Source organism: Echeneis naucrates, chromosome 11 (genome assembly GCF_900963305.1).
Source record: "Echeneis naucrates chromosome 11, fEcheNa1.1, whole genome shotgun sequence".
Lineage (NCBI taxonomy): Eukaryota > Metazoa > Chordata > Actinopteri > Carangiformes > Echeneidae > Echeneis > Echeneis naucrates.
This window is the reverse complement of record NC_042521.1, coordinates 12,902,378-12,924,510: the sequence shown is the minus strand read 5'-3', so window position 1 is coordinate 12,924,510 and position 22,133 is coordinate 12,902,378. Positions and strand designations below refer to the sequence as shown.

General features: G+C 40.7%; 1 protein-coding gene across 1 annotated transcript in view; it reads right to left on the bottom strand.

Annotated features, from left to right (window-relative positions):
• Positions 1-22,133, bottom strand: part of adgrb2 (adhesion G protein-coupled receptor B2) — a 124,430-nt gene that overhangs the window by 86,439 nt on the left and 15,858 nt on the right. Inside the window, exons 2-3 of the mRNA XM_029513511.1 lie at positions 4,661-4,741; positions 2,878-3,066 (exon numbers count right to left, since the gene is read on the bottom strand). Of these exons, the coding sequence (XP_029369371.1) occupies positions 2,878-3,066; positions 4,661-4,741 (270 nt within the window). The remainder of the gene's footprint in view (positions 1-2,877; positions 3,067-4,660; positions 4,742-22,133) is intronic.

Here is a 22,133-nt window from a genome sequence, read left to right as displayed (position 1 = left end):
AAAGAGATTAGCAAATCAAACACACATGTAGATTATACCCCAAATGAAGTCAACTTTTTGGGGTTTTTTTTTTTTTCTTTTATAAAGTCAGTTACATCAAGTTCATTAAACACTTCTATGTGTCTTTGCTACTTCCCCCATGTCCCCAGTCTACTTGAATTTGGTGTGATCCCATTTAGGCAGTCCCTTGAGTGCCCCTCTACCCCTCCAGATCCACGTCAAAAAACATCAGAGGAGTGGGGGGAAAAAATCAAATAATAAATGGAACATAACACAGCAACCAATATCCCATCAAAGGCACTGCTAAGGATATTAATATCAACACAGAATAGAAAATGAGGCACTTAGACATACAAATCGCGTTGGCACATTTGCATAAAAACAAGATTAGCATATGCACCAAGAGGGAAAGAAAATGTTCCTCTTGCTACTCTTGTATTTTTTCTTTTTTCTCTTTTTTTGTGTGACAGGGTTAAGATGCATCAGGAAACAGTGACTGACACCTAACCTGCGCCAGAAAATGTGCACGTTTACCTTTATGGAAGACTCATGCAACCACATCTCTCAATCTCTCACGCAGATGTCATGAGAGCAGAGAGTATACTGAGGTGCACTTGAAGCAACTGATGAAACTTGAACACCCATCAATTAATACGAGCGAAAAGACAAACTAACACCTGCAGTTTATGCACACACAGATACAACAATACTAAGTATGCACATGTACAGGGAAAAAATTACTCCGACTGAGATGAGTCAATTATAAATCTATATTCATACGTGTGTGTGTGTGTGTGTGTTTTGCCATTACTGTAAATAGCCTGGATCTGGATAGACAATAGATTTTTTACAGTATTTGAATTAACTGGTTGGTTTTGCCAGTTAACCAGATTGGCCCGCTATTAAAGAGCATCTCCCAGACACTTCATCTGCTTTTTTGAGCAGCCTTCCCTACTGAGCTATGTGAAGCCTACTGAAAACTTGCTCAGTGTTGTAAAAAAAAATAATAATAAAAAAAAAATAAAAATCCCTATTCAATGATTCATTGATGGCCCAACTTTTAGTTGTACTGTAGTGAAGTCAAGGATGCTTGGAGTTTTGTTTTTGTTTTTTTTGTTTTTTTTGGGGGGGGTGGGGTTGGCCTCTACCCTTTTTTTTATTATTATTATTTTTTTATTGTGAAATTTAGTGAATTCAGGCTTAGTTAACAATGAAAAATATCTGGGAATTGAACTGAATTTCAAAATGACTTAAACACACTCCTCAACAGGTATCAACATGTGTAAGTAATGTAATTAGTCAACTTGACTGGCAGCACAGAGTTACAGGGAAGGCCAGGCAGGAGAACCAATGGCGTGCAGGAGTTCACTGTCATTGCAATATAGGCAAATCAATCCAGGGAAGGACAGGCAGTACAATTTTGTTTCACAAAGACCTGCACTGGCAATTAAATCAGAAGCAGAGCGTGCATTACTTGGAACCACTTGTGCACAGGTTTGACTGCGTTGTTGTGTGTTGCTGAGTGAAAACAGATGAGGTGCTCCTCTTTTATTGGTACTGCACATTTTTTATGGCAAGCAGGTATGAATGAAAACAGCCACCATGACTGCCTAAGCATGTGTTTATGGAAGAATTTTATTTGAGTTGTTAGTTATATTTTGAAACTGCCATAATATGCGAAAAAAGAAAAGAAATGAATTCAGCACTTTTACATGCACTCTAGATAATCAGAGTATTGCCTCATTCCAGTTATGATCTGAAAATGTATGTAAACACCTTCATCAGATGAAATCAGAGCTCTCATTACTCTCATTACTCTTTACTCATAAACATGTCTCCAAATAATCATTTTTGCTCTCTAGGGCTCTGCGTTGTGTTTCATAAAAAGTCAAGTGGAACTGACTTAGGACCCATCATCTGCAATGAGAACAGTGCCGCTTCACACCGTGGAGGCAACACAGTCTTAGCCATTAATCCAACTATCTACTCGGTACATGAACGCAGAGTAAGGACAGTTCTCCCTTCCAATCATAATCAAGAAAGGCATCCAGTGTGCATGTAAACGTGGGGAGGCAATTATATACTCTGGTAGATCACTTTTGTTTCCCATATATCTGTGCAATGCACATATACTCTGGTATACATAAGGACCAAATGGGAAAAATGAGAACAGGGGTTGAAGGAAAAGTGAAGAAAGAGCAGAGGGCTAAAGATAGAGAGGGCAGGAAGTGTGAATTTTTTGAGCTGTGGCTCAGTATAATAGACGAGCTGACATCAAGCTAAAGTGTCATGTCTGACTGTGTCTCTCTCTCTCTGCTTTGCTCTCATTTGGTCAGCAAGTGTGAATTGAAATTGAAATATTGTTCTCGCTCTGAAGGTTTCTTTCTCCTGTACCCTGGTTAGATTACATTTGGATTGAGCAAATCCCATGTGATATGCAAGTGTGTGTATGTGCCATTATTATTTCCTTCAGTTTTACAGCCGCCTTAACACTGAAAAGGGACCATGACTGAGGCGTTGGAAGCTACGCGGGAACTGAATCATATTTCCAAAACATAAATCGTTGTAGGTCTCAGGTCTAATGTGCAGTCATGGTGCATATCTCTGTCTAAGTTATAAAAACACTGCTATACCATTTATTTTCTAAATATTGTAATCTCTAGTAGAGGTCACAAATGTTGGCACATATCTCAACATGTGCTGCAGGGTGGCAGACACTCTGGAGAGGTCAAATAAATCAAATACAGTCGCGGCCTATCTGCTCGCCTCTCTATGTGTAAGCAGCTTCGCACAAGCTGCACAAAAATAAAGGTCGAAAAACAGCACAAACTAGTAGGAACATTTTAACTTTGCAGATCGAGTGCTCGGTCGACGTACCTGAGCCTGTGATCCCAGGTACACCTGGACAGGATGCCGTGTTGTTGCACATGCGTGTTTCCCTCAGCGCGCCGCTGCACAGCGTTCCGTAGGGTGAGGAAACACACGATCGTGTCCTCACCTGCCAGCCTTGGCCACACGTGAGCGAACACATGCTCCACTGTGACCACTCCTCAGCTGCAGGGTCACCTGGAGAACAAGCAATGTGAAGTGAGAAGATCGTTTTCTATATTCTTGCTTGTAGGCCATGCTGGTGTGTCTGCAGAAAACAAAAGGTCCAGATGAATGGCTTTGTTTCTCTCCGTCTACTTCAGTGAGCTGCTTTGATATACTAGGCAATTGCTCTAAATATATTCCTATATAAGTCTTACAGAGAGGCGTGTGACTACTTTTTTGTGTAGCTCCTGCTCCACATTACAGCATCAAAACATCTTTGTCTTATTGATTCCAGTTAGCAATTCTGGGTTTTGTTTTGTTTTTTTAATTATTATTATTTTATTATTTTTTCCCCCAGGCTTTTTATGTACTGTTATAAAATAAACGCTTCATATTGGCAGTGACACTGCCGCAATATAATACCAATGAAAAAAGACAAAGGAAATCATAATCTATACAATTGAAGTGAGAAATCCCTGCTGGTAACAGATGATGGAAAGGATTTGTGCTTACAATAACCAAACAGACTTTGTGTAGTGTAAGGAACCTTTTTTCTTCTTTGCTCCCACATTGTAAGACACATTAAGTCAAGTAAAGACAACCTAAATTCATCATTCATGAGATATAAGGGAGATTTGCATGCGTAATTCTGTGGTAGGTTTTTCATGGTGTATCATTTTCTGGCTTGATCCTGCTGCCTAATTTTCCTGCGTACTACATAAATATGGATGATTTCATTACTTAAAACTTAAATGAATGTTCACAAGGATGACAGTCATGTTAGAGGAAAGTTGTTTTAAGGTGATACTCAAAAATATTAGCACTCATGGAATTATGGTGCAACATGTAAGGTCTCACTACTAAAGGGTTTTAGCAGTGAGTCCCAAAAGCCCCATGGGTGAGTGTGATCTCTTTGGATCTGCAATTACGTGTATACAAGCATCCCGTTAAATTTTGGTGCTCAGACATGGGTGTGCGGGATTTTGTCCTTTGATGGAGGCATCATCACATGGCAAGGAAGGAAATCAAATTAATTGCATGTCCGTTAATCGCATTACATCTTCATTAGCATGCCGTGAGTCAGGGCTTAAGCTCATCACACATGCCTGGAGGAAGGGAAGAATGTGGAAAAGGCAAAGAGGGGAAGAAGAGACGAGAATGACAAGATGGAGCCAGGGGTTTCCCTCGCAGTAGGGACTCCCTCCTCCATGTGGTAGTAGCAGTATTGAAATGACTGTTTGTGGTTTTGAAATATATACACCCTATATGTGCATATATGCATATTTGAGTAAGCTGATTTTTACTCTTGTGTGGCTGAAGCAGCCAACATGTAATACCATGTATCATCTCTTTAATAATTCAGTCTCTCATTTCCAGCCCTATTAATTATGTAAGCATTTAAAGTCTAACACACTTCCCCGTATTCAAACATGCCAATGGTCAACTATAGTTGGACTTCTCCATTTTTTATTCTTGTACATTGCGTCAAAAAGTAAAATATGGTAACTGTCTGCATGGAACTCTTGATTTTTAGTCACATGTGCAAACTGAAGTGATCAGGCTGGTTTTTCTGCTCCAAGCCGGAAACATCCATATAAATACATACACATGTACTCACATTACTCACCTGTTTGTGCCTGAAACACACCTGGCTGGTCAGCTGATCGAGGTCTTTGGGTCTTCACCTTCAGATCATCATCATATGAATCTAAAACAAGCAAAATATACTGTTACTCGTCCAGATGAAACTTGTCAAGATTAACTCAACACAAACTTATTGTAACATACTGTGAAGAAACTTGGTTTGAAGTCATCACCATCCACTTTTCATATTCACAGAAGCAAGTTTCTTCAATATTCAAAACACGACTAAAACGAAATAAAAATACTAGCGCCTACATTTCCTTGGCTTGATCCTTGTAAGAGAATATTTAAAGAACACACTGATACACTTCATCACATGTCACGCAGAGGCAGATAAGAGAATGTCAAGTCTGCAGTATAATCTCAGAAAATCAAGAGGAAGTCAGTCCTGCTTGGCTCATTATCTTAGAGTGAAAACATGAAAAGTTGATAAAAATATACATATTGAAATTCAGTCGGTTACTATTCACTCAACCAAGTCAGTCAGGGCAAAAAAAATAAATAAATAACCTGCATGAAATTGTTCAAATATAAAGAAAAAAACATGCAGCTACATGTTCTGAAGTGTGAAAGAGCTGCTTTGAACCCAAACACCTCACGTAAATGGTGAACATCTGTGGAAACAGAACAATTGCCTAGAGAGAGAGCAAGAGAGTAGGGTGAAAGTGAAATCATGCAACATATCTAAGTCGCTTTTATCTCATTTGGTACAAACATACGGAGGCTTGAGCACAGACTGTTATGTTCTGTGGAAATGGATTTATAGGCTTAGTTTCAGCAACACAAGGCTTAATCAACTCCTTGGGCAGGGGAAACAATCTTTGATTTAACAGATCTTTTTTCACTTGGGTATTACTTGCCCATGGGATTTTTTTTGGGGCGGCTGCCTTTACTCGAAGAAGATGCAACATACAGCGTGTCGAACATATATTATCCACTTAAGCGGAGGCAGATTGTGTATGCATCTGTGCGCTTATTAGATTACAGAGAGCAAAAGTGATTGACACTGAAATTAGTTCACATCAGCCTGTATCAAGGAACTGACCAAAGGAAAAACACACAGCACAGCACACACACACACACACACACACACACACACACACACACACACACACACACACACACACATAAGCATGAATGTCTAGGAAGTGTGTTAAGGATGTGTCATTACTGCTCAAAACTGCAAGCAAACCTTTAATTTGTCCTTTTTTTAGGAACAACTCTTTGTCAGAGGGGGAAAAAAATAAATTCATCATACTCTAGCTCTCTTGCTTTTATTCACACCGTCTAGGTGTCCCTCCCAGTGCCTTTTTGTGTTTGTCCCTCTCAGCAGGAACACTGTAGCAATATTCCATCACATGAACAATGTAATAATTTGGTTTGTCTGCTGTCTGGTTGATATCTGCAGCAGGATGAAGTGGAAATAAGAAACAGCCTTTTCGTCCGTGTGTTGGTTGCTACTTTTGTTTTGAATAAATAATAAAAATAAATAAATTGACATTCAACCCTTCAAATAGATAAATATACTAGTGCTATATTCTAAAGTGACTATCAAAGCGAGAGTACATTTGACATACACATGTCAAAAGTCCTCAGAGTGTTGGCTCTCAAATCCTCATAGCTTAGCTGGTACAAGTGCCTTCTTGCTCAGATAATATACACATGCATATATATATATATTTATAATACTATGGCATAGTCGTTAATGACTTGTGTTTTTTATTGATTCATTTACATTTACAATGTGCAGTAATTAACAATCTCAAACACTATCATTGTCATTTGTGATGAAAATGAACATGTTCATCTATTTGTGACTAAGAACTAATTGCTGTAGGTCCTACGTGCCGAAAGCGTTCTGGGAAATACCATAGTTTATAAAATGAGGTTTAGAGAGGTTTTATATCAGACCACATGCGTTTCAAATTAAATAAACCTGCTTGATACCATCTCTCTTTAGGACAGACATGGTTGTAAAAAGTGATTTCAATGATGTGATATTGACAGATGACACTTTTTTATACTGTGTATGTGTATAGATTGGGACGGGGATGTAAGGGAATAATGGATTCTCTCTTTTCTACTTCTTCAGTCTGTCAATCATCTTTCCCATTAACTATATTCTAATTTCTATTTCAGTGTCCGTACAGTGGAAGGTTAATCTTTGCTGGAGTGTTCCCAAACTATCCCACATTAGTAAAGCAAGTGGTATGGACGGTTGTGGTTTGGCTCGAATTTGTAACAGTTTTGAGTTTTTACCCAAAATCTGAACAATTAGCATTAGTATGCCTAGGTAACTAGCACTGATATCTACTATGGTATCCGCCAACACAAATCATTTTTAACAATGAATCATCCCAGGGGAAGCACAGCGGCATAGTGGTTAAGGCTGTTGCCTCACAGCAAGAAGATTGTAGGTTTGATTCCCGGGCCTGAGGCCTTTCTATGTGCATGTTCTCCCCGTGTCTGCATGGTTTGGGTACAGGTTTGCTGGTCACTCTAAATTCTTCGTAGGTCTGAGTGTGAGTGTGAGCAGTTGTTGGTCTCTGTCTGTCACTGTGTGTTGGCCCTGTGATGCACTGAACCGGGTACTCCCTGGACAGTCCATCAGTGTGAGTATAGCTCACCCAGTGTGAGCTGGGATTGGCTCCAGCACGCCCCGCAATGCGGAAAACGCATAAGCGGTACAAGATGAATTAATGAATGAATGAATTAATGATCTAATGCACTTTAAGCAGCATAGTTCACCTGAGCAAATGCTTGGCAGTTGTGGCTAATGAAAAAATCCCCAGATGTTCATATTAATGCGATTAAATTGAGGACTCATTTCTGTAATATTTGGTATCTATAATTGTAAACTCTATGTACCATGGTTGTGGATTGGCTGAGGAGCATAGCAACAGTAACTGAGGGGGAGGGGCTTAACGGACACTCAATTCCAAGTTCTCCTAATCCTCCTCAAATTCCTCCTGCTGGTCATATCTTCTAACAGGTGCCACAAAGCTAGCAGTGCTGCTCGTGCGCTCGGTGAAACCTGTGCTGCCAATACAGTATTACAACCCCGCTGATCCACCATAGAGAGCTTGGCAGGTTTACGGTCTGACTTGATGCCTGCTGAAAGGATTTGTGGGCAACATCAGTAGGAGGACCTCCAATGAAACAGCAAGACTTCATCAGGATAAGAAAAAGTTTTTTTGAGTTTTAAATTTTCAGGAATTGATTTATTTTTTGAGAGGAGGGAGCCAGGCCAGAGCAGGGAGTTTGCGAATCATTTTCTGGCAGAATCTAGCGCAAATTAAGGTGTGTTTGTGTGTGTCTGTGTGCGTAGATGTATATTCCACACCTCTGTGCTTCTGAGAAATAGAGGTCAGTGAAGCAGGACATTGGAGTAATGTCTCACATAAAATGACCGCTGACCACTCTTTTTTCCTGCTACCTCTTTATTTTGCTCTGTTTGTCCCTGTTTTTTCTCTCTCTCTCCATTAGGTCTACGCCACAAAAGAGGATTTAGATGGACACTGGTGTGGAGTCTGCTACAATCGAAAGTAAAGATCAATATGAATGAACCCCTGAGAGTACTGACCTTTACAAACCCCACTATATTGTTTAATGTTCTGGACTGCACTTTAATGGACACATCATCGCACACTTCATCAAATTGCCTTGCTCATCCCGACTTTTTTCCACCTCTTTCAGCTGTTTCTTCAGCTCCAGGGGAATCTATTTTCCATCTTTAGCTGGCAGTGTCACTTACAATCATGGGAAGGGTATATATTGCTGTGATTGCTGGGGAGCAGAGGTGGAGATTCCCCTCACAATGGAAGAGACATAATCATGGGATGACAGTCATTTCTCATGAGGACGTGAAATCACCTGAAATCTACAAGTCAGAATCCATCAAATTTAGAGAGCCTGACTTTGCCATCACACAATTAATATACTTGGTGAAAGAGGGAACATCCATGGTAGTCAACCAATTCAGTCTCTCTCTTACGTTTCAGGAGAATATATTTTCAATTTGTAGGTGAATGCGGTGCGTAGTTAAGGTCAATAAAAGTGATTTGTTGGGTGCAAAGGTTGATGGCTGCACAGTTTCTAGTGAGAAACATGTTGTATTGGAGTGGCTGATATGTTCAGATATATCACAAGGTTCAGGGCATTCAGGAGTGTTTGTTTAGTTAGAAAGAAAATTGATATAAAAAGAAAACACATTAATTGTAATTCTTTTGCTTTCCATTGTGCAAATAACTGCCAACTTTGACTCTAATTGTTTAACTTTGTTACTTCAGCTGAATATGAAAAGTTTTTGAGTGAGGTAGCATGATGGCCAAGGAAATTTTCTTTAATAGGAATTGTTGCTATCCCCAAATGGCATTGACTGGGAAAAGACTTTTCTTAAAGTTTGCCATTATGTTTGCCTCAACTGCTGAGAATAAAGAAACATCATCTCAACCATTCTCGTTCACTTCACTGGAGGGCTTTTCTCTTTCCCAGAGTGAAAGAAATGATAAAGTGGCCTGTAGGATAAAGTCCCATCCACAGCGTAATGAGCAGCATCACTCAGCTGGCAGAGGTTTTATTTGTCTGTTTTTTTAACTCAATCCAAAGAGTGATGGGATACATTCATCGAATACACATGTATGGAGACATGCACACAACGCGCTGTGGACCTAAATATGCCAATGGGAAATGACACCAAAGCTCAGATATACCTCAGATATGTGGCACCCACACACATTCACACCTACACAATAGGAAGTAAATATTGCTGATAAATAAACGTCACGCAGTAAAGCGGTTTTGAGCTCGTACAAAGCACCAGGCTGGGGAAGGGGATTGGGACAGAGCCAGCTAGAGCCACAGGCTCCTTTGTCAGACTGAGCCGGATTTAAGCCTGCTGGGAAGACTGAATATGTATATGTGTGTGTGTGTGTGTGTGTATGGGGAGAGCATATGATAATATGCTAAAACAGCTGTGGTAAATAAATGGCATGCACAGAAGCATTACGGCACGGATGTGTTTGCTGTTGACTACCGTCAGCTCTTTCAGTGCAGCACATATGATTGAATGCACACTCCCCTGAACATGCACTACCATTTCTTACACAAACGCACGCGCACACACACACACACACACACACACACACACACACACACGGACGCACATAAACACACACAGGACTATTTCTCAGCCGTATATCAAATCTGAGCTTATAGCTCTGTGGTGCTGTCCATTTACTCCAGGGTCCATCTGGGAGAGTCCAAACTGATAGAAGTGCACCATAATGGACTTTTTATAAACTGCTGGACAGACAGACCCACTCCATTTCTCTCTCTCTCACTGCTCTCTCTCTCTCCCCCAGTAGCAGATATGAGGAGAAGCTGAATCAGGTTGGTGCAGGACAGAGTCTGTGTGATTATGGGGCCCTCAAGGTCATTTGTGTACCTTCAAAATGGGTTCAGAATCTAGTTTTCTCAGCCCCATGGCCTGACGGGTGTTTTTGTTTCACATCAACACACACAGACACTCATATATATATATATACACACACATTTCAACAGAACCCCTGGTATGGTTTGAAAATGCCAAATTGGTTTTGTTTCATTGCACTTTCATTCTCAATCTCAAATTGCCCCGTTTTGCCCATTTTTCTTTCTCTTATTAGATATTTTCAAATCTTCCAGCTCCTACACCGCTGTCATTTGGTCTATCGTTCTGCCCTCCACCTCCTCACCCTCTGCCTTCCATCCCTTTCTTTCTCTCGGTTCCATAACAAGAAGAGAATTTAGATGGATTTAGAGCCTTTCAGATGGCGGGCAAAGCTACAGAACTACAATCAAAGCAAAATCAATGCAGGGGAGGCCAGAACAAGTCAACAGCTCTTTCAAAGTAGACGTTACTTTGCAGTTTTGGCCTGATCAACTACAGACAATGCCATGGTTTTGTATGTAACATCTGTATAGTGGATTTGACAAAGGACAGAATAGCAGTGTTCACAATCACAACAAGAAATTTGTTGAAGGGATCAATGTTAAATACTCTGAAAATCTCTGCCTGTCACCCGAATTTAAACTCCAACAGATAAGAGCAACGGTGGAAGTGTGTTCTTCTGTGAATTCGGCACAACCCACACAACAGCAACCCCCAAAATTAGCATTTAGGGTTTTTAGGGTTTGCACTGTGGGGAACACATTTGTCTACGTGTATACATAACACACAGCTGTCCAGTTATTGTGGAGATTTTTCAGCATGGACCAGAAACCAAATTATGGACCAACCAACCAACCTTAGAATTCATAAAGCATGGTGATTGCACAAAAGTTTTTATTACATTTTTTTTCCTGCATTTCTTTCTCTCTCTCAGGTCAGCAACAGGTCTGCCAAAAAAACATGAACTCTGGGGAACCATAGCTGCACCCAACCACACTGAGCTGGAATGCTATTGTTATGTACTGTTTTATGTTTTCCTTTCAGTGTTTTTATTTTTGTCAACTTCAATCATTCTATGCTTCATCACCTTTTTTATGGACTTTTTTTTTTTGCTCTTCAATTAGTATATGTGTTCTTTTTAAATTACTTTCCATTCATTTGTTTGTTGCATGCTGCACCTGTATCCTCAAAATCACAAGAATATATTATATATCCATCCATCCATTCATTCATGCATGGCACTGATTCTTCTCTCTGGTACTCAACAATAAAAGCAGTCAGTGCATCCTGCTAATATGAAAGCTGTGTGCAATCTACAGTATGACTGCCATGGTGGCAGATGAATTTCCCTGAAATCATAAACACAAGCACACACACACACACGCAAACTGCATTTGCGTGGGCACTTAGCTCAAAGTAACCAAGAACACACTTCGGCAGGTGTTTTTCTTGAATTATGAGAGAGTAGCATGTGACGAGTCTCAAATAGCCAGAGTTGTTTTTTTTTTTTTTTTCACTTGGTAGAAAGGGCACAAAAAATCATTCTGAGATGCTACTTCTGGCCTTCAGCATCTCTCCTGAGTAATTGATACTATAAGAACATTCACAGGGGCAGCAAGGTGGAATGTGGTTAGTGCTGTAGGCCTGGGGCCTTTCTGTGCAGAGATTTATGTTCTCCCTGTGCCTGTGTGGGTTTCCTCCCACCGTCCAAAGACATCATGTTTGGGTTAACTGGTGACGCTAAATTGTCCGCAGGTCTGAGTGTGAGTGTGAGTGGTTGCTGGTCTCTGTGTGTCGGCCCTGTGATCGACTGGTGGCCTGTCCAGGGTGTACCCCGCCCGCACCCAGAGTGAGCTGGGATTGGCTGCAGCACCCCCTGTGACCGGGAAATGGATAAGTGGTAGAAGATGGATGAATGAATAAGTGAATGAATACTCATACTCATACAATATAAGAGGGCAGTCTACCCCACTTTTTAATATTATTTGTTTGGACCCCTCCACTTTTACCATAATCAGTGCATCATTCTGTCCACTGAGTTCCAATTTCAGGGCTCTATGTCAGTGTTTCATTTGCTTAAAGCCCAAAGCAATGAAACTCCCATCAACACTTCACTGGTACCAGCAGCTTCTCGTGCATCCAACACACACGCACGAAGCTGAATCGATGGTCAAACTCTGTCATGACAAAATGTTCAGGACAGCTATTGTAGTTGTCCATTTAATGAAGTTCTGGCACTTCTAATGTTAAAAAGCACTTATGCTAGTTTTCATGTGATTGCTTCTCTACTTCGACCTATAATGCTTCCCCCCCCCCCCCCCCAATAATGTAATCATACAATACTGTACCTCTGTGTGCCTTTCATCTGGGGGAAAGGTCAGCACTACAGGATAGAGGGGGCATCTTTTGGGCACACACAAGCACCAAGCAAATAAAAAATAAACAAAGATAACACAATCATGCAATCATTCACAGACATATTCAGTTTGACTTAGTAGTTTCAAAGTCTTGCTCTAATCTACACTACTCATGGTGGCACGCTCTGCTGTTTTCTTTTTTCTTTTTGGTAAGATGGAAGGATGAACCCATCTGAGAAGAAATTATAAGAGAGCAGAAAATAGACATGAAGCTGCTGAATGCATTGGTGACTCAGCCAGACACCGATAACCCTCTCTAGAATTGTCAAAATAAGATGGTGTCCTATGTTTCTACATGGTTACCCTGTCCCTTCAGCTGCGAACTGAGAGATTGAGTTGTGAACTGAAAACTGGAGAAATATAACATTTTTATTGTCATTGCATCACTGATGTTACTGTGCTTTTATGAATTGATGCTCCTCTGCTGTGCTGCGTGTTGTCCTGCATTGCAAGCGCTTTTGTGCTCATCTTTATCTTATATCATTACAACCATGTCCCACACTGGTGTACATAAATAAGTGCACATTCAATGGACAGAACCATACTAAAAAAAGCACATCCCTGCTCATACAAACTCACATCCAGCCGCATGGCCCAACCTGTTGAGAGTGACCATGATACCTTGTGTAGAAAAAAATAAATAATATTGGCATACTGGAGATAGAGAGTAATCCCTCTAAAGACCAGCATCTGATCTAGGAAATATCAATAAACTCCTCAGTGCAGATAAAAAAGAAGTCCTTCTGAGTTGCATCTGTGAGAAATTATTCTTCTACAAAAAGTTGGGCTGTAGTATTTGTGAAAGTGCATTTACTACAGATGATTGGTGTCAGCTACTTCATTCAAGCTTCACAATCGCAGGCAGCTACTTGCTGATATTAATGCTGATGTACAATGCAACAATTATCACAAAATATGTCTCTCCTGATTTGCTCCTGCCACTCAAGCAACCTCCTTACCTGCTGTTTTTCTTTTTTTTTGTGTGTGTTGTTCACCTTTGCAAATGGATATGTGTATGTACTTAAGACTTCAACCACCACTACAAACTAGTACTTTGTCTGAACTGACCTCTTTATTGTGTTGCAGTAACAAGGCCTGGGAGCATCAAACATTACAGTATCTAAATATAATGTTGGTCAGAAAAGTCTAACTGTATAACCACTTACAGATCATAGATGGTCTGTTCCTTTATAGAAACGTTTCCCGCTGAACTCTCTTCAGACAGGTGGCTGTCTCTCCTCATTGGGTCACACTTTGATGCCCCCTATTCAAATAACTTCAATGTATCACCGCCGGACTCGTTTGAAGGCTACGATGATTGACGGCAGATGTTTCGGCAGTCATCACAGTCCCTCTTTAGTTAAGCTGTCTCAGGCATCAAGGTTGTTTCAGTGGGCTTTAGGTAAATTTTGGCCTGTTTCTATATAAATTCTTATTTTTGATGCCATTACATATTCTGTATACACAACCTTTTTCCTTCAGCTGCACTTTGGGCCTCTTGTGCATCATCATTTCTTAAATGCCAGTTGGGCGAGGTCAAAGATGCGCTGAGATGTGATGCATTTATCAACAAAGTCTTTACTGATTATCTTTTTGTCGAAGATTAATATCTACCATCAACTAATATGACCCTGACTCTGTGGAAGGGTTTTTTTTTTTTTGTAAGCAATTGTAACTTCAAACTCCCATAAACTTCATGTGTCTTGGAGCAAGTAGCTCACAATATAGAGTGTAAACGTAAAGAAAGAAGTGAGAATAGTTATTTGCCTGACACAATAACCAGAGGGAAGTGAGAAGGACACATAAAGAACACTGATGAGTGGATAGACGGAAAAATAGACTGGATCTCTCTCAATGTAAGTTCCAGGGAAAAATGCGAGAACTGTACTATGACCTTGACCTACACCAAACCACGTTAGGCCTGGTCAGTGTGCAGCAGTCCACATGCTACAAACACCCACCCACTCACCGATATAGATTGCTAGTGGCAAGAACAATCTTCTTCTTTACAGGGATCAAGGACTCTCGGGGCCTCATCAGTTTTTGAGAGGAGGCCATGGAGGGGAGTTCTTGCTTTCTCCTTCCTTGCTACAAAATGTTCTGGGCAATTTAGTCCAAGGAGAGAAAAAGTGTTGTGTGGAACGAGCACCTGAATAAATAGCTGAGTGCAGTCAGGCCACAAGGCTAATGGAGAGACCAGAGCAATCGCAGAGCATTGAGGGAGCTCCATGCTAAAGACCGATCATGCTTTTTTCTTATTTTCTCTCACATTTCTGTCAGGTGTCAGTATAAAATCCACCAAGTCAGCTTATCATGGAGCTGATTTACTCTATAATGTTATCTACTTGAAGCACAGCTGAATTTACTTTCAACGCTAGCTTTGGCTTTGGAATGTTTCCTAATTCAGTCTGCATTTTAGCACATTGCCCATAATTACAGCCATGAAAAGGGTTTCATCTGGAAAGTTCTTTTTGCATCATATTCACAGTTTGCTATCAGAAACTCCACACCAGAATGAGTTGGTGCTCCCAAGTTCAAAGTTGTTGGTTGTCTCAGCTGAAGGAGTGAATAATAGATAGTATTACATATTTAACAATTATTTTTAATAATGACAAACAAACAAAGAGTTGGAAACAAGCATAGTGGAAGTAAGGTGTTTGCCATGGAGATCAGCAGAGCTAATCTGAGTTGCGTATTTTTTTCCCAGGGAGATGTGCTGCATAATGTGTATTAGCTACTCTGTTGCTGTGGGAATTATTTAGCCCTTAATTTTGCAAATATCATGCTTAGCTAAATTATCCTGCTTTGAATCATCAAAATAAAGCTGTGTCCTAGATTTCTGTGTGGTTACTCAAGCTGAAGCTAACTGCGTGGGTGTACACTCATGTATGTGCATGTGTTCTCCGTGAAACATTGAGCAGGCACGTCTTTGTGAAAAACGGACATGTGCCATGTGATCGTATGTGACACGTGAATTCTGTTTTTTTTTTAACTGAAAGTATAGTGCTCTCATTTATTTAGTTATTTTTTCTTTTTGTCGTTGTTGCCAAAAGTAACGTGTGACATTAACACAAAATTGAGCCCTTTGATACCTGAAAGGGTTTCTACATTGCCAGTCCTACAGAGAATCAATTGTTAAATCTGCAGATATGCTTCAACAGTTTTCAACTGTTTAGGTCAACTGGTTTATATAAGGCTCTGCAAACCAACAGCTCTCACCCATATTAAACTGTGGGCAGATGATTAGCCTTTCAGAGGCTCACAGAGGACTCAGAGCTAATTATGCTCTATCTGCCGAAACATGTGGTTACTGTGCAGCTGCTGTAGAAAGTCAAGCATCTAACAAAACAAAGTAGCGCAGGAGTTGATGGAGAATAATGAAATAAATTGGTACAATGAAGTTGGTCAACAGGTTCAGCAGATACTGGATAGAGAACACCACCTATGTGCTTTTGTAGTACATCAAGAGTTTTTTTTGCATTTCTATCCCTCCTATCCATACTCGTTTTGAAAAGAGATGACGTTTTAAGAGTTGGGTGGGCAAGGTCAACAGTGCTTAGTCTGTGCTAAAAGCACTTTACAACCACAGAAGAGCAGAATTTAAAAACGAGACTCATGTGAGGGTCACCTGAATTTTTTTCTAAACTGAACAAGTGGATTATTTCAATGCCAGTACACGCAGCTCTCAATACTATCGATGCACATATAGGCACAACAAACAGTGTTTTACAAAGGACAAGAAAGAATGTGAGCATGTTCTTTTATAGGCAGGAAGTGCTCATGTTGAAAGACTGCATACAGCCCCTTTACCTCTGACTGAGGAGAGTGAATTTATGTTATCCACGTACATTATTTACTACAAAGAGCTTGTCATGCATAGTCTAGAGCAAGACAATTTTGCCCAACTACCCTCCATCTGAAGTATATGGATAAAAAAAAAAAAATGCATTGTGTTAGTCTTTATTGTATCTACAACAACTACAATCCAAAAGTCAATGAGAATACTTATCCTGAGCTTTAGGGTATACCTTGTATTTCTATTTCCCTTACATCTACTTTGGTTAGAGCAGTGGCTTGCTCACAAGAGGAGTTGGATGATCCCTATAAATGGAAAAAGATGATCAGATGTCTTCAGCGGAGTGTTCCTGTGGTTCCGATAGTTATTCGCATTGCTCCCGCTGACCATCCCAGAATCCTCACAGAGCATCTGGTAATAAAAACCAGTCTTTCTGTAATTTTGTTTAAAAAAGTTCCCTTTAACTTACACTCAGCATACACTCACAACAATCCAGATTGTTAAAGCAATAATACAGATATAAAACAACACATAGGCAAGTGAACTCGAGTTGCCGCAGTTTCAGTGCAAATGGAACAAGTGCAATGTGCATTAAATATTTAATACTTCATACAGCTATGAGGTTTTTCACTTATCAACCTAGCAATCCCTGCTGCAATAGTCATAACCAATAACCGAGGCTAAACATCCAGCAATTAGCATTGGTGTTGCATATTGTATTATTGATAGAATAATACAATATGCAGAAAAGCACACACAGCCCCCACGGTCGAGTTGACCCCGTGCTTGTCTTACAGCAAGCATAGCGTATTCTCTTTCATCACAGCGGGTGTCAACAGATTAGCGCTCTGTGCACGTGGACTCTCAAACACCAAGAACTCAACAGAATTTGTCTCCCTCATGTTCGTACATTCAAGGTCTGGAATCTGTTTTTATTTCGGATTTTCTTTCTCAACTCAATAAGTATTGAATTTCTTTGGTGTTTCCAGTCCTACAAATATACAATTACCCGGCAGTTTTTTTAAGCAGAGAGAACCCTTTGAACCCCTCTTTCTGTTTAAAAAGATAGAAGAGGAAGAATAAAATATCAGCCGTCGCTTTCCTGTGCTGACAGCGTATCACTGTGCCACGCCTGCCCATTATCTCCCCATCACTAACATTCATTCTCAGTCCTGCTTGCTGCACATCAAGTATCCGACTTTCTTTTTCCTGAATGGCTTTGTTACTTGCATGAGTCTCTCTACCTCCTGACCTCAGACAGACCCCTTGACTTACTCCTTGTCTTCTTTACCCAATTACATCTCAATCACGCTTTCTTCTCCTGCCACCCCCTCTGCAGTCATACCTTGGAATGAAAGTGGAAATGTGAGGTGTCACTGAGTGAAATCAATTACTCTGCTATTTCTTCACCACCTTTGATATTTCCCTTTTCCTGCCTTACAATTATCCTTCTTGGAACACCTGGAGTGATGAACTTTGCAGTTGACTGTCATGAGGCTGCAGATTTGGTACATGATATAAATAAAGCCATAGACTTCTGTCCTTTTTATTTTGCTAGATCAAGGGAAAACTGCAATGAATAATATCACAGTGAATTGCAAAATATTTTTTTTCTTTCTTTCTTTCTTTTTTTTGTTTCATGATAAATGAATGATAATGAAAAGAAAATTACAAGCTGCTTGATAACCTTTTAAGTTTGGACAGAAATACCTTCGAGCTTTCAGTGAAATATGACTGAGGAAAGTCTGTTGCTATCTGGAAGACAAAACAGAGGAATAAAAGAGAGAATAATAAGAACTTGTAAATAGAAGAGAGAACAATACAGCAGGCGAATGACTCATTACCCACCATCAAGTTACAGTTGGCCAGAGAATGAGCTTTTATTCAAAGTCCTTACACAACGAATCCCGCATATGGAACAACTTTAATGTAAATGATGTACAAGATCAAATTTGATGTAGAGCAGCTTTTTTTTAATAACCTATTAACCCAAATAACCCTTCAATGCTGCATGAATTACCAATGAAACACTTTGTTTGTACTGAGTTATTTAAGTGGCAGATGCAAGATGTTGAGTTTATCCAATGCCTATATGTCAATATTGTTGCTTATGATAAATAAATGTAAATTAAGACTTTATTTTTTATTTCAATGATAGATGGATAATGTAGGTATTGTTTCCTTGATTACACAATCCACCCAATCCCCTTGCTTTCAGTATCCAGAAGTCTTTTTCCAGGAATCCCTGCCTCAGCTGAATGCCGTGCTAATTATTCACTTGATTACTTCTAGCCAAGCGTCACAGTGATTAACTTTGCCCCAGGATGGCTTTCAGAGTGACTCCACGGAGAGTAAGGACTACCTTTATGGAGACTTCCCAAAGAGAGGGAGCTATGATCAGGGGGGACCGCTGCAATTTTCTGCCACCGAAGGTCGGCCATGTTCATGACATCTTGGAGGGATCACACACCAGTGAGTGTCAAAGAACACTGAGTTCCCTTTTCCACAAAGAGAGAGAAAAGCTTGTTGTTCAGGCAGTAGCGAAATCCCTTTAGGGAATGTTAAAGTTGTAGAGAAATAAAGCATCTTAAAGCCATCTTGAAACCGACTTGAATTTTTCAGTTGCCCTCTTTGAACCTGAATTGTTTTAAGTTATTGGTACCAGAGAAAAGAGAATGCGATGCAATACATACACTATAACGTGTTCGGGCACATCAAGAGGAGCATTTCAATCCCCTTGAAAACCTGTGGGGCTGCAGTGTTCTACCGAATCCAAAAACGTTCAAGAACTCGCCTTGTGTCAGTTTCTAATTGAACCAAGCAATCGCAACTTTGCTGAAATGTTTCAAACGGTGCTTGATGTCTGAGACACACATTGAAATGCACAGACATCCGCGCGCACACACACACACACACATACACACACACACACACACACACACACACAGCTAATACAAAATCACGTTTATCTCCAGCTCTATAGGTGCTATCTGCTGAAGCACGAGATCATAAGTGAAAGAAAACGCAGTGACAAATGGAAAGGAAGATGATTCCCTCCCTCTCCCCCAAAGCAAAACAGTATACATATGTGGCTGTGTCTTTCTCTTTGTGTATGTGTAGATGGCCTATATGATTAGAACCAAGAGATTCTACAGAGCACATGCTAGAAAACATGGAGAGCACAAAGGAAAAGGAAAAGGAAAGAGGAAAGGAAGGAAGAAAGAGAGCAGATGGAGGAGAATGCATTGCCTAGCTGAGCTCACCTAAAGCAGTGATTAAACACTGTGGAGGTGTGGGGGGGTGTGGAGAGCTCAAATAGCTGCACTTAAGTGCCTGAAATACTGAATGCCTGCATTAAAAAAACCCAAAACACACACACACAGCAGATGAAATCATCATGCGCAATTAACATGGCTATCTAAGTGCAGGGATAGCTTGTCATTCGTGTTTTTAAAATTGAAAATGTGGCATTATGGGATTGGCATCAACTTTGAAAAGCTTTGTTTTCTGGATAGAGAGTTGTTGTGTCAACTCTGGGACAGTCCACGCATCATTACGCCCATCACCGTGGTAACGACCCCTTAAGTCATGAAGCTGATAGAGGACAGGGTAGCCTGTCCAAGAGAACTAGCATCCAGCTCCGTTACACTTCATCAACACCAACAGCTGCGTGAGTGCAAGTGCCTCTGTATCTAAGAATGCTTGTGCACATTTAGAAACGTGTGTGTGTTAGTGAGAGAGTGCCCAGGGAAAGGGTAATGAGGACCGCTGGGGCTGGTTGTTAAAACCAGGGTTCACTAGCAGAGAAGCGAGCCAGAGCTCTATCTCTCCTTTGGGTGAGGAGGGGCAAAGCAGCTCCAGCGTTTCACCATCTTCTAATCTCCAGCTCACATCGCATCAGAATCCAGGTGCTTCGAAACCCCCTACCCTAAACCATCATCTCTGCACAGACCCACAATCCCTCAGAAATCAAGCTATGAGTTAGGAAAAAGTCCTTCTGCTGCATCTTGCCTATCATGACACCTGAATGCAAACTTCTCTTGTGCAGCAGAAAGAAAAAGAAAATAGCACAAATGCAGAAATCTCACAGGCTCTTGTTTAAAACAGTTGGGGTTTTTTTGGCCATCACCTCACCAGTTGCAAGTTTTTCCAATTTGGGTAGATTCTCCTCAGTATCAGTGAAGGTTATGCTAAAGACACACAGGTGCACATAAAAACAAGAGCATGCACACATTCACCCACACACATACACACACACGCAAAGGGGCCTCATCACCTTACATTGATTTCCCGCTGGCCAACCAACTGCTTAGCCATCTTTGCGGTGACAGGATGACCCATGAGGCCAGTTAGATGCTCGCACACTCTCTCTCTCTCTCTCTCACACACACACACACACAAAAACACACATCCTGCAGCCTTTAGGGAACCCCCTAAAGCATTTATTGACCACAGACAGAAAGTGGCTATTAATCTGACAAAGGCTTAAAAGCCTGCCACCATCTATTTGTGTGTGCGCGCTTGTTTGACACGTGAGAACATGCTTGTAGTTATTTGTCGTCTGCAGTTTTATACATTCATAGATGTGATTGTGTTTGAACATGCATAAAACTGTATTTCTGTTTGTTTGTCTGCTTTAATGAGTGCAGTATTACAGCTTAAACATTTAATTAAGGCATAAACCCAGTTAGGAAAAAAAAAAAAAAAAAGGAATAAACAAATGAGAATTCCTCTACACGTGTTACATAATTAACTGTGGTATCTGTCATTTGGCCTGCTTGACACCTTCTAAAACGTGAGGTGAGCTTGTCCGACCTCCCATTCCAGCAAATTACCATCATGCTGTTACTTCTGCCAGTTCAATATCCCAGAGGCAAACCTACCGGCCTGACAGAGCAACAAGATAATGAGAAGACTGAGAGGGGGAGACAGAGAGAGGAAGAGTAAGGGAATGAAGGACATAAAATGAATTGAAGATGCCGGTGTCTTTTTCTGTGCATCTGTGCCTGCACTTATAGCTCCATCCATCAATTAACGGCTCAAGTCTAAGATCCCTCACTTTTCATCCTGGCAACAAAGAAAAAATGTATTTGTGCGGGAACACGGGGGTGCCGTTAGGTCAGGGATGGCGAGGGAGAGAGAAGATCTGTCTTATGTTGCTGTGTTTCCCTGCCAAGAACATCAACTTAGAGGAATCTGTCTCTGGAGCCTTGTTATAGTCGAGTCAGTGTTAGAGACCATTGTGCTCTGAAGTGTCACACCAACACAAAAGCACACACACACCCAAAAAGGTGTGCATGGACTCAACAAGCTCAAAAAGGGATTAGCATTGTTTTTGTCTATTTTTTTTCCAGCCTGAAAAGGTTTGATGGTTTGGTGTATTGTATGGGTGCCGTGCGGGCGTTGAAGTTGGCACCTGCTATTTCTGTGCATGTAATCGTGGGCTTGTGTGTATTTTATCAACTGTGTGTATTCAACGTATCCTTTGTGAATGATTGCTTTACTAAAGTGCTGTGAATAGAAACATTGGTTTGCTATGCCTTTGATTCATTGCTGGTGTGAGAGAAATTTGCATGGCAGGCAGACTCGGGGCAGATCTGGGCTCTCGTTATCCCTGTGGCGAGATGCTTCATCATTATCATCGCGCTTGTTTCGGTTCCAGCCTCCACGGTCTTTCTCATCATCTTCAAGCCGGTCCTGCGTCTTGACCCAATTTGGAATGATGGGTAAAAATGGGTGAAGAGACTGGTTTGTAAACATTTTTTTGGTCAGTCAGTGCTCCACCTGTCAGCCTGTTCTGTCTGCACAGGTG